Raw genomic sequence first — 14,380 nt, 5'->3', positions numbered from 1 at the left:
CACTTTTTCACACCACTGTATACATATATACAAACTCAATCCATAACATAATTGCCTTTAAATAACATTTATAAAAGTGAATTCTGATCAGTTTCTCTCAGACGTTTAACAGTAATTAATATAAACCCTTCAGATATCCCTGTAAAATTCAGCTCATGTAAATAAATGTTAGCTAAAAAGAATTCTGTTAGATTAGCTTATGTTAGCTAATTTAATAGTAGCAATACATATAAGTTAATAAGAGCTAACCTTGCATGATTTTTTTGAATGCCTTAAAATCCAGTTATCTACCTGGTTATATCTAGCGGTACACATTACTGACTATGGAGTAAAATCTTGGAAAAGAATTCCTGTCAGTTTAACATGTTAGTCAGATGGCTAGTGTTAGCAGTATTGAGTGTTAGCATCTATTAAAATGCATTAGAATTCCTGCTAGATTTAGATCATATTATCATACCTGAGGTTAGCCCGAGTTAACTAGTTAGCATTAAGGTGAAGAATCTCCAGAATATTTAAGACAAACAGTTTTATTTCTGATTAAAGCATCTATATATTGTACAGTCTCTCACTGCAGTAAAGTCCTTTATCCTACAGTCTGCATGCAAAAAGAAGAAAGAATAAACAAAGCGTCATTTTATTTTATGTCATACAAAAATAATAAGCAAGCTATAAAACCTAAAACTGTAATGTTTTGTTACAGCAGCAGTGAAAGGCTGAGACGCAACACATGAACGTCCTGTTGGGGTCAAACATGTGACACACAACTCACAACCCGACAACCACCATATTATTATTATTATTATTATTATTATTATTATTATTATTATTATTATTATTATTATTATTACATTTCACTTTAAATCTTTCTCTTTCAGACAGATTCGATGCACCAAACAAAGATCATAATAATCTGGTAAATTGTAACTGTGCTCATGTCTGGTGACGGAGGAAGAAAATAAAAAATAAAATACTGATGATGATGAAATTAAAAACTGATACAGTCTGAACTACACTTTAATAAAAAAACGTATTGAAATTCAAAGTAAAGGCAAAAAAAATGAAGTAGCCATAAAACTGTTTTATAAAACAATTATTGAATGTTTTTTAAAAACAAACACAAGATATATTTATAATACAATATTGTAAAATCCAACTTTCTGAAAAATATTGACAGTTTTTGTACCTAACGTGTGTCCTGTTATTGCTGTTATTAACAAAATGGCTCTCTATTCAAAACAATTTACCAAATGTTTAGCAAAATCTTTCCATTTTTATGAAACGAAAAAAAAAAACATGAAAGTTACAGAACACACACGACTGAGTAAAACACTACAAAACAGCCACGTTGTCTGTTCAAACAAAGAGAACAAGATGAGTTGGAGATGTGTCTGTAAATATTACATCAAATCTTATAATAGATTTTTGTAAATGTTAAAAGACATTTCATTCTTGGAGAGACATATTTATTTATTTATTTATTTATTGCAAACTGAATATGTGTGTGTTTAAATTTGGACATTGTATGTGTGTGTATGTGTATGTGTATGCATGTGTATGTGCATGTGTGTGTGTGTGTATTTGTTTGTGTATGTGTGTGTACGTGTATGTGTGTGTGTACGTGTATGTGTGTGTAGATGTGTGTACATGTGTGTACGTGTGTATGTGTGTGTAGATGTGTGTACGTGTATGTGTGTGTAGATGTGTGTGTAGGTGTGTTTACATGTGTGTATGTGTTTGTCCTTATAGTGTTTTTTCACAAATTAATTCAGTTTCTGTATAAATGTTATTAACACAATTAACACTTATAATGCCTGATAATGATCCTCACACAAACAGCAGATTAGTTTTCATTCTTTAAAATGTCATGCATAAGAAAATGTCATGTTCGGTAACACAAGCTGTCCTCTGATTGGGTAAGAGAATGTAATAACATGATGTATCTCACTCAGACTCACTCAGACTCACTCAGACTCAGACTCACTCAGGCTCACTCAGACTCACTCAGACTCACTCAGACTCAGACTCACTCAGGCTCACTCAGACTCAAACTCACTCAGACTCAGACTCACAGACTCAGACTCACTCAGACTCACTCAGGCTCACTCAGACTCAGACTCACTCAGGCTCACTCAGACTCACTCAGACTCACTCAGACTCAGACTCACTCAGACTCACTCACACTCAGACTCACTCACACTCAGACTCACTCAGGCTCACTCAGACTCACTCAGACTCAGACTCACTCAGACTCAGACTCACTCAGACTCACTCAGGCTCACTCAGACTCAGACTCACTCAGACTCACTCAGACTCACTAGAGAACTGTGCAGGTAGCTTTAGAAATGTGCAGAAATGTCGAGTATACAAACATAACACATTTTGATGCTATTATTGTAAACTCCAGTGAAGAATGTCTGGGTTACATCTCACTTTTTATTTACACACCAAATTAGTTTAGCCATCAAAATATTTCATTATATAACAGTTATGAAAAATAATTAAATATATTGGTTTATATTAATCAATGCAGAAAGAGAGAGAGAGATGGAGGCGAGAGAAAGGGGTGGGGAGAGTGAGAGAGAGAGAGAGACAGAGACAGAGAGAGAGAGAGGGACAGAGAGAGAGAGAGAGAGAGAGAGAGACAGACAGACAGACAGAGAGAAAGAGAGAGCGACACAGAGAGAGAGAGAGAGAGAGAGAGAGAGAGAGACAGACAGAGAGAGAGAAAGAGAGAGCGACACACAGAGAGAGAGAGAGAGAGAGAGAGAAAGAGAGAGAGACAGAGAGAGAGAGAGAGAGAGAGAGAGAGAGAGAGAGCTGAGTAACCTGTACAGTCAGTGTAATTCAGCATAATGTTAGTTAACTTACTAAATAAAGATGGAAGCAAAGCAATGTTGAAAGTTCTTTGAGTTTAATAGCTGCTAAAATAAAAAAGAAACAAACAAACAGTTCTCACACCTTTGGGCTGACGAGAAATAAACTGCAAAAAAAAAAGTATTTCTTTAGAGAAGCGTTTCAGCAAAGCAGAGCATAAAGACCCTCTTTTGTGTTTTCAAATGTTTATTTACAATATTTCTGCCTTAAACATAGGATTACATCGCATGTAACTGTGTTGCATATAATCAACATAATGCTCTTTTTTATTTATTTGTTTGTTTGTTCATTTGTTTACTTATTTATTTATTTATTTATTTATTTTCTATACTCCTGAAGGTTAAACTCTGAAATAAAGGTACAGAGAGGCTAATGCATTTTTACGCAGAATCTCGTTATGACAAAGTGCGATTCATTATTGTAACTTTAAAAAAAAGGAAAAAAAAATCATATTTACATATAATTTACTTAAAAAGAACATTCTGTCACTTTTTAAAAACAGCCCTACAAAAGACATGGCTGCCTTGGTTTAGCTCGATGCGTTTGTGTTCCAAAGGTGGATATGCATGCACACACACACACACACACACACACACACACTCAAATATCTTTTTAAGATACATTATGAGGTTTTGACCCAAACACACACTCTGTGTGTGTGTGTGTGTGTGTGTGTGTGTGTTTATTAAGAAATGATGTAATAGTAATTATAGCAAGCAACACAGATTCAATTTCTCTAAAAAAAAATTTCAAAAAAGAAAGTTTTTGTATCGTAACTCGTCTGATAAATAGTCTTTTACAAAAGGAGGAAAGTGTAAAAACACACACTTCCTTAACGTTAATGAAAAGAGGACAAAAATTATTTGTCTCCAAAATCCTCTAAAGGTTCAATTTAAATTGGTATAAAAGTCTCTTTTTTTTTTAACAAAAAAGTATTGAGCACAAAAATAGGTTTGTGCTCATTTATTAAATATTTGTATCAACGTGTTTATATTTAATATGATATAAAGTTCCAGGGACACACTGATCCCATCTGTAACACCAAATTAGCGTAATTCCAGGAGGAGCAGGTCTGCCGTAAACACACTAAATAAAAATGTTAGAATGAAAAAAGATAACAGGCATCGCTTTGCACAAAAATTTACAAATACATCATCGTGCTCTTTCTGTAAACTGTGATTAAACTGTAGGATGAAACGGTTGGATCCTGCGTTCATCTCAACGCTGGATATTCCGAATCAGGATCCCAAGTGTTGATGAGGAGGCGCAAGTCAGTGCTCACAACCACTGAACACACTTCGCTTCAATGTCCTTCCATTTTACACGTCCATCTTTTTTTTCTTTTCCTTTTCATTTCAATGTCTTCAGTCTCTGTACAGCGTCTCTCTCCTCTTCACGATTACTGTGTGTAAGTGTGTGTGTGTGTGACTGTGTGTCTATGGACAGGAGTGCATATTAATTGGTGGACTCTTTAGCGTTTGAAGCAGAAGAAGCTGGAGAAGTTTTCCCCGTGAGTTCTATGTGTGTTTCCCCATCAGTTTTGGCCCACAGCTGATCCTGAAGATCTTTGACGACCCTCTCGAGGTGCTGACGAGCTTCACTTTCCCGCTGGAGCTCAGAGCGGAGCTGTTCACGATCCGCCTCAGCCAGCTGGAGCTTCATCTGCAGCTCCTCAATCTACACACACACACACACACAGACACACATACACACACTGAGTTTAAAACAAACCCAAGGGTGCCACAGGTAATTGCTGGTTGTTTGTTTGTGTGTGACCCAGAAGAGATTCGAATGATGGACTGATTACTCAAATTAGATCTAAGAGCGATCCTATGTTGCATGTGGTGCCATGTTTCTTCAGTTCCCTGTTCAATGCTTTAGTTAGTGCTCATAGCTTCACAATTTGTGACAGACTTCATGGTGTGTATGTGTTTGCATACATGCTCATGTACACACCTGAGTAGAGTATTTAACACGCATGCGTCCAGCCTCACAGCCTTTATCACACTTGCGCTGCTGTTTGGCCTCCTCCAGTTCTCTGGTGAGTCGAGCTCGAGTCTCGTTCGCTTCCTTCATCTTTCTCTCGTTCTCCGCTCGCAGTCGCTCCATCTCTTTACGCAGAGCTCGTTTTGCTTCACTCGCTTCACGCAGCTTCTCCTTCTTCACCACACGCAGGAACTCCAACTCCTACACACACACACTTTTTATTTGTAGTGTGTAGTGTACAGTGTGTAGTGTATAGTGTGCAGTGCATAATGAATCGTGTGTAGTGTATAGTGTATAGTGTGCAGTGCATAATGAATAGTGTATAGTGTGTAGTGTATAGTGTGTAGTGTGTAGTGTATAGTGTGTAGGGTATAGTGTGCAGTGCATAATGAATAGTGTATAGTGTGTAGGGTATAGTGTGCAGTGCATAATGAATAGTGTGTAGTGTATAGTGTGCAGTGCATAATGAATAGTGTATAGTGTAGTGTATAGTGTATAGTGTACAGTGTGTAGTGTATAGTGTGCAGTGCATAATGAATAGTGTGTTGTGTATAGTGTATAGTGTGTAGTGTACAGTGTATAGTGTGTAGTGTACAGTGTACAGTGTACAGTGTACAGTGTGTAGTGTACAGTGTGTAGTGTACAGTGTATAGTGTGTAGTGTACAGTGTGTAGTGTACAGTGTACAGTGTACAGTGTGTAGTGTACAGTGTGTAGTGTGTAGTGTACAGTGTATAGTGTGTAGTGTATAGTGTGTAGTGTACAGTGTATAGTGTGTAGTGTACAGTGTACAGTGTGTAGTGTACAGTGTGTAGTGTACAGTGTATAGTGTATAGTGTATAGTATGTAGTGTGTAGTGTACAGTGTGTAGTGTACAGTGTATAGTGTACAGTGTATAGTGTGTAGTGTATAGTGTGTAGTGTGAAGTGTACAGTGTATAGTGTGTAGTGTACAGTGTGTAGTGTACAGTGTATAGTGTGTAGTGTACAGTGTATAGTGTGTAGTGTACAGTGTGTAGTGTATATTGTATAGTGTGTAGTGTACAGTGTATAGTGTACAGTGTATAGTGTATAGTATGTAGTGTATAGTGTGTAGTGTACAGTGTGTAGTGTACAGTGTATAGTGTGTAGTGTATAGTGTGTAGTGTGAAGTGTACAGTGTGTAGTGTATATTGTGTAGTGTATAGTGTGCAGTGCATAATGAATCGTGTGTAGTGTATAGTGTATAGTGTGCAGTGCATAATGAATAGTGTATAGTGTGTAGTGTATAGTGTGTAGTGTATAGTGTGTAGGGTATAGTGTGCAGTGCATAATGAATAGTGTATAGTGTGTAGGGTATAGTGTGCAGTGCATAATGAATAGTGTGTAGTGTATAGTGTGCAGTGCATAATGAATAGTGTATAGTGTAGTGTATAGTGTATAGTGTACAGTGTGTAGTGTATAGTGTGCAGTGCATAATGAATAGTGTATAGTGTAGTGTATAGTGTATAGTGTACAGTGTGTAGTGTATAGTGTGCAGTGCATAATGAATAGTGTGTTGTGTATAGTGTATAGTGTGTAGTGTACAGTGTATAGTGTGTAGTGTACAGTGTACAGTGTGTAGTGTACAGTGTATAGTGTGTAGTGTATAGTGTGTAGTGTACAGTGTGTAGTGTATATTGTATAGTGTGTAGTGTACAGTGTATAGTGTACAGTGTATAGTGTATAGTATGTAGTGTATAGTGTGTAGTGTGTAGTGTACAGTGTATAGTGTACAGTGTATAGTGTGTAGTGTATAGTGTGTAGTGTACAGTGTGTAGTGTATATTGTGTAGTGTACAGTGTATAGTGTGTAGTGTACAGTGTGTAGTGTATATTGTGTAGTGTATAGTGTACAGTGTGTAGTGTACATTGTGTAGTGTATAGTGTACAGTGTATAGTGTGTAGTGTATAGTGTACAGTGTGTAGTGTATAGTGTACAGTGTATAGTGTGTAGTGTATAGTGTACAGTGTGTAGTGTACAGTGTGTAGTGTACATTGTGTAGTGTATAGTGTACAGTGTATAGTGTGTAGTGTATAGTGTACAGTGTGTAGTGTATAGTGTACAGTGTATAGTGTATAGTGTACAGTGTGTAGTGTACAGTGTGTACAGTGTATAGTGTGTAGTGTACAGTGTGTAGTGTACATTGTGAAGTGTATAGTGTACAGTGTATAGTGTGTAGTGTATAGTGTACAGTGTATAGTGTACAGTGTATAGTGTACAGTGTGTAGTGTATAGTGTACAGTGTATAGTGTGTAGTGTATAGTGTACAGTGTATAGTGTACAGTGTATAGTGTGTAGTGTATAGTGTACAGTGTATAGTGTACAGTGTATAGTGTGTAGTGTATAGTGTACAGTGTATAGTGTACAGTGTATAGTGTGTAGTGTATAGTGTACAGTGTATAGTGTATAGTGTACAGTGTATAGTGTACAGTGTATAGTGTACAGTGTATAGTGTACAGTGTATAGTGTACAGTGTATAGTGTGTAGTGTATAGTGTACAGTGTATAGTGTACAGTGTATAGTGTGTAGTGTATATTGTATAGTGTGTAGTGTACAGTGTATAGTGTATAGTGTATAGTATGTAGTGTATAGTGTGTAGTGTGTAGTGTACAGTGTATAGTGTACAGTGTATAGTGTACAGTGTATAGTGTATAGTGTACAGTGTATAGTGTACAGTGTATAGTGTACAGTGTATAGTGTGTAGTGTATAGTGTACAGTGTATAGTGTACAGTGTATAGTGTGTAGTGTATAGTGTACAGTGTATAGTGTACAGTGTATAGTGTACAGTGTATAGTGTACAGTGTATAGTGTACAGTGTATAGTGTACAGTGTGTACCTGCTGAAGGCTGCGTTTGGCCTGCAGAGCTGAGCCCAGCTTCTCCTCCTGCTTCACCCTCATCTTCAGGATCTCGTGCAGAAATTTCTCCTTTGACTCACGAGACTCCATTCCTCCATCCAGCGCCTGTCTCAGGGTCTCCAGCTCAGAGTCCAGAGAAACTCTGCCCACTTGACTCTCCACCCCTGATCCCGGCCCCGTGGGAACCTCGGTGATCCCTGTGACTCCTGCAACTCCTGGAGAGCTGAGCTCCTTAGCAGAGCCGGAGGACGTGAACGAAGGTGACGAGAGTGAAGACAACGAGGAGGTCACTGTGGAGGGAAAAGTGGAGGAGCATGAGAAATGCTAATAAAGAGCATGTTGTTTAACGCTAACAACAATAAAAAGTCTCAGTGACATTACAAGTCTAACACTGAGGTGTTTATCTCAGTGACAGGAAAACTATAACTGTAAGCAAATATCATACAATAGCTTGGAAATTAGCATGAAAAGCAGACACCCATCTGCATAAGATATGATTAGCATAAACAAGATAGCTAAAATTGCAGATGCTAATGTTTTACATATAAAAAGCTTTCACATGCTAATAATGTTTAGCTATTAAACACTAATTACTTTATTCAAGATTAGCATAAAACCTTAGTGTAAATAAATAAAATATGAATAAATCACTGACATCACAGGAGTGTAAATGCTCAACATAAAATCTTGTCAAATAATTGTGTGAAGATCCTAAAACAACACAAAACACATCAAAAGAACAAAAAGGTTAAAGGTTAAAAATTGTTTCGAATTAGAATAAAGTGACTGACCTTCATCACGAACCTCGACCTCCACGTCCGAGTCACGCTCCTCTGTCAGTGGTGGAGGTGCTCGAGATATTGCGTGAGTTTGTTGAACGTGTCCAGAGGTGGCATGTCCTGGGTGACCCTCACCTGTTATCCCCCTCTTCCGGGTCTTTCCGTGTCCCTCAGTGCGCTCCTCGCTGCAACTTGTGGGGTTCAAGATGGGCAAGGACACCAGCGCCCCCTTCTGAAGTGGAGGCAGAGCCACGTTTGGAGCCACCGAATTCTCTAGTGACTTATAATTATAAAAACTGCCCACACACAGACACACACACACACACAGACACACACACAGCTAGCATAAACATCTGATGGGACATTGTACACACACCAATGCTAATTTTAGCATTTACACACCATAGTTTATACATTTATTTATACTCAGGTTACACAGAAGTTCATCAGCCAAAACAAAACTCTCTCTCTCTCTCTCTCTCTCTCTCTCTCTCTCTATCTCAGTGTTTTCATCTTTCAGTGGAGGGGCTTTGTGAGGTTAACTACAAGTTATCATGACAGGAAGCTCATTACAGGTTAATGTTGTTCTAATCACAGGTATTTTTACCTGTCCCGTGGCAGACTAGCTGATTTTGTTGCACCGTCCTTGTCTGTGATGTTCGGAGACCAGGGCCTGAATGCGGACGCTCTTTGTCGTGGCTGGACGCAATTAAAACCCTATAAACACACACACAGACACACACATACACACCCACACTTTATCAAAATCAAAAATGAACTACTCTACTGCACAGAAATACACAGCAAGCTAAAACCCAGGATTAACGACAGCTAGCATGCTAGTGCTATCACTGAGAGGTTATCAGTGTAGCTTTTAAACATAAACAGCTACACAGATAGTAGTCATACATCTGCTCATGTCACTGGATACATCATATGAAACTGATAGTTCAGTCATTAAGACATTGAAACAATGAGTGGAGGGCAATGAGCTCGAATCCTAAGACCACCCTGCTGCCCTTGCTCTGCTCTTGAAGTCCTTAACCCTCAATGCTCAGGTGTATAAATGAGATAAATGTAAGTCACTGTGTATAAAGGCTTCTGCTGAACACTGTAAATGTTGAAGACAATAAACCAAATTAAATATTAAATACAAACGGCTATTAAATGGCTCACCTTATTGGCTGAGGCAGAGAGAGAGCGCAACCAATCAGGTTTCTTGTCTTTATCTGCTGATGGTGAGTGAGAGAAATCATCATGCTTAGACTTTTTAATGGGAACTGCATCCAGGACCTGGGAGAGACCGAGACAGACAGAATTATTGAGCATACAGTCTGACTCTGCACAGACACACACACAGAGAAGAGACAAGTGTGTGTGTGTGTGTGTGTGTGTGTGTGTGTGTGTGTGTGTGTGTGTGAGAGAGAGGTCAGTGACACACATTCCATAGAAAGTTGCCCACCATCTATTCCATATAGCAACATAAAGAGAGACATGTCATGTTGCCAGATTGGAAACAGAGAATCCACCTTGCATTAAAAAAGCACAAAAATAAAAAATAAAATACAAATATAGAAATTTCTAAACTATAAATATATAAACTATAAATGAAAATAAACCTTTTTTAATATCCAAGCTGGTAGTAAATATGAGAGACCAGAGGAGATGTTACCAAAAAAACTGAAACGAAAGACAAAAAAAAGTAAGAAAATTGGAGAACGAATGACAGAAGAGACATTAAGATTAGGAGAGCAACAGAGAGAAAGTGACAAAAATGAAGAGAACACAGTAAGAAAGACAAAAAGAAAGAGATACTATACTTATAAAGAGACAGACATGAACAGAGAGACAGACAAAAAGAAATAAAAAACAAACAGCTAAACTCTTGGACAGACTTTGAACCGTTATTCAGTCAGACAGGAAATCACACCTCTTTCTAGAAGAGACAGTACATGCACGCACACACACGCACACACACACACACACACACTCTCTCTCGCTCAGACATGAGCTAAGTTCTGTGAAAACATTTGTTGCCTGAATCTGCAGAATCTCACACAGCCATAACATTGGGCTATCTTTAGCAGGTACACACACACACACACACACACACACACACACACATGCTGGTAACACACACTGGTTATTGTTATAGCCCAGCACTAACAGTAAATCTTCACAATTTCCTACCACTGCCCAGACAGGCTCAGAGGGCGGAGCTACAGATCAAGATGCATTTATTATTGGACAGAAGTCTGAGTGACAGCTGAATGGCTGTAATACCATATCTTACATTATATCAGTTCTGATATAATGTGTCCCAAATCACACTGTTCACTATGTAGGTCACACACCATCCCATACAGACCATGAGGGTGAAGAGAGAGAAAGAGAGAGAGAGAGAGAGAGAGAGAGAGAGAGAGAGAGAGAGAGAGAGAGAGAAATACAGTGTGAGAGACAAAATAAGATTCAGATGAATAACTAAAAAGGAGAATAAGAAGATAAGAAGATAAGAAAAGAAGATAAGCTGTTACTCTACACTGTTACACTATACTTTTCTCTACACTGTTTACACTGCTACACTACACTGTTACTCTACACTGTTTACACTGTTACATTACACTGCTACTCTACACTGTTACTCTACACTGCTACACTACACTGTTACTCTACACTGGTTACACTGTTACATTACACTGCTACTCTACACTGTTACTCTACACTGCTACACTACACTGTTACTCTACACTGTTACTTTACACTGCTACACTACACTGTTTACACTGTTACTCTACACTGTACTGTTACTCTACACTACAGTTATGCTACTCTACACTGTTACTCTACACTGCTACACTACACTGTTACATTACACTGCTACACTACACTGTTACTCTACACTTTGCTGTTACACTACACTACACTGTTACTCTACACTTTACTGTTACACTACACTACACTGTTCTGTTACTCTACACTACACTGTTAAACTACACTGTTACTCTACACTGCTACACTACACTGTTACTCTACACTGTTTACACTGTTACACTACACTGTTACTCTACACTGTTTACATTGTTACATTATACTGTTACACTACACTGTTACTCTACACTGTTACACTACTCTGTTACTCTACACTGCTACACTACACTGTTACTCTACAATGCTACACTACACTGTTACTCTACACTGCTACACTACACTGTTTACACTGTTACATTACACTGCTACACTACACTGTTACTCTACACTACACTGTTACACTACACTGTTACTCTACACTGCTACACTACACTGTTACTCTACACTGTTTACACTGTTACACTACACTGTTACTCTACACTGTTTACATTGTTACATTATACTGTTACACTACACTGTTACTCTACACTGTTACACTACTCTGTTACTCTACACTGCTACACTACACTGTTACTCTACAATGCTACACTACACTGTTACTCTACACTGCTACACTACACTGTTTACACTGTTACATTACACTGCTACACTACACTGTTACTCTACACTACACTGTTACACTACACTGTTACTCTACACTGCTACACTACACTGTTACTCTACACTGTTTACACTGTTACATTACACTACTACACTACACTGTTACTCTACACTGTTTACACTGTTACATTACACTGCTACACTACACTGTTACTCTACACTTTACTGTTACACTACACTGTACTGTTACTCTACACTGTACTGTTACTCTACATTACACTGTTACACTACACTGTTACTCTACACTGTTACTCTACACTGCTACACTACACTGTTACTCTACACTGTTTACACTGTTACACTACACTGTTACTCTACACTGTTTACACTGTTACATTACACTGTTACACTACACTGTTACTCTACACTGTTACACTACACTGTTACTCTACACTGCTACACTACACTGTTACTCTACAATGCTACACTACACTGTTACTCTACACTGCTACTCTACACTGTTACGCTACACTGCTACACTACACTGTTTACACTGTTACTCTACACTGCTACACTTACACTGTTTACACTGTTACTCTACACTGCTACACTACACTGTCTACACTGCTACACTACACTGTTACTCTACACTGTACTGTTACTCTACACTACACTGTTATGCTACTCTACACTGTTACTCTACACTGTACTGTTACTCTACACTACACTGTTACACTACACTGTTACTCTACACTGTTACTCTACACTGCTACACTACACTGTTACTCTACACTGTTTACACTGTTACATTACACTGTTACACTACACTGTTACTCTACACTGTTACACTACACTGTTACTCTACACTGCTACACTACACTGTTACTCTACAATGCTACACTACACTGTTACTCTACAATGCTACACTACACTGTTACTCTACACTGTTACTCCACACTGCTACTCTACACTGTTACGCTACACTGCTACACTACACTGTTTACACTGTTACTCTACACTGCTACACTACACTGTTTATACTGTTACATTACACTGCTACACTACACTGTCTACACTGTTACTCTACACTGCTACACTACACTGTTACTCTACACTGTACTGTTACTCTACACTACACTGTTACTCTACACTTTACTGTTACACTACACTGTTACTCTACACTTTACTGTTACACTACACTGTTACACTACACTGTTACACTACACTGTTACTCTACACTGCTACACTACACTGTTACTCTACACTACACTGTTATGCTACACTACACTGTTACACTACACTGTTACTCTTCACTGCTACACTACACTGTTACACTACACTGTTACTCTTCACTGCTACACTACACTGTTACTCTACACTGTTACACTCTTTTGTTTACTTTAATACCTGTTCAGCGTATCTGTTACATTTGGCCTGCTACATGTTTCTGTCTAAATCACAGATGTTTAGTGTGTAGAAAATTACAGATAGTACAGTGTAACCAGTACACTATAAAGTAGTGTACTATAAAGTAGTGTACTATAAAGTAGTGTACTATAAAGTAGTGTACTATAAAGTCCCCTCTGCCTTTAACACTCTGTAGGTTATATTTATAGTACAGATGAAGATGATTTGGGATTTATATTCGAGGTGAACTGAAGTTTAAAGAGAAAAATCTCTTGTGTGCTTTGGAGACCTGATCAAGGCCTCAGCCGGAAGGGAGGGACTTCCTGTTGTTCCTCTCACTGTCTCTCTCTAACTGTCTGTCTCTCACTCCCTTCCTCATCTGTCTATTTCTTTCTGTGTTTCTCTGTCTGTCTCTTCCTCTCTCCTCTTCCTCTGCTTCTCTGCTTTCATCTCTTTTTCTTCATCTCTCTCTCTCTCTCTCTCATGCAGGTGAGAGACATGTTCACACACACAAACACCACAGCTGCCAGAAAGTGTGTGTGTGAGGATGTGTGTGTGTGTGTGTGAGGGTGTGTGTGTGTGGTGAAGGTCTGGGCTGTGGGTGTGGTTTGGTGTTTTCTGAAAAGGATGAGGTTAAAGCATACGTGTGTGTTAACAAGGCAAAAGGTAAAGAGCAAGTGCGATAAATATGAGAACAAAGTGTGTGTCTGTGTGTGTGTGTGTGTGTGTGTGTGTGTGTGCGTGTGTGTGTGTGTGGGGACGGGTGAGTGGGTTGAGCACTCGTTTCTAGGAACCAGAGCTCAGTTTCTCAGAAGCTGCAGTGTATAAAAGATCTTCCGTCTGGAATACATACACACACACACACACACACACACACACACACACACACACACACACATGCATACACACACAGAACAGCTGCTTCTCATCCACTTTTGCTAAAAATTTCAAACTTCATTCAAATACAGGCCAATCAGAATAAACCTCAC

At 38.5% G+C, this 14,380-nt stretch overlaps 1 protein-coding gene across 1 annotated transcript in view; it reads right to left on the bottom strand.

The window, feature by feature from the left end:
* Window positions 1–3,042: 3,042 nt before the first annotated feature.
* skia (v-ski avian sarcoma viral oncogene homolog a) overlaps window positions 3,043–14,380 on the bottom strand; it is a 35,595-nt gene continuing 24,257 nt past the window's right edge. Inside the window, exons 2-7 of the mRNA XM_060882383.1 lie at window positions 9,693–9,809; window positions 9,124–9,233; window positions 8,529–8,812; window positions 7,717–8,027; window positions 4,831–5,061; window positions 3,043–4,551 (exon numbers count right to left, since the gene is read on the bottom strand). Of these exons, the coding sequence (XP_060738366.1) occupies window positions 4,330–4,551; window positions 4,831–5,061; window positions 7,717–8,027; window positions 8,529–8,812; window positions 9,124–9,233; window positions 9,693–9,809 (1,275 nt within the window). The 3' untranslated portion in view covers window positions 3,043–4,329. The remainder of the gene's footprint in view (window positions 4,552–4,830; window positions 5,062–7,716; window positions 8,028–8,528; window positions 8,813–9,123; window positions 9,234–9,692; window positions 9,810–14,380) is intronic.

This window comes from Tachysurus vachellii, chromosome 11 (genome assembly GCF_030014155.1).
Source record: "Tachysurus vachellii isolate PV-2020 chromosome 11, HZAU_Pvac_v1, whole genome shotgun sequence".
Taxonomy (NCBI): domain Eukaryota; kingdom Metazoa; phylum Chordata; class Actinopteri; order Siluriformes; family Bagridae; genus Tachysurus; species Tachysurus vachellii.
The sequence above is the reverse complement of the archived record's forward strand: the minus strand, read 5'-3'. Positions and strand labels throughout refer to the sequence as shown.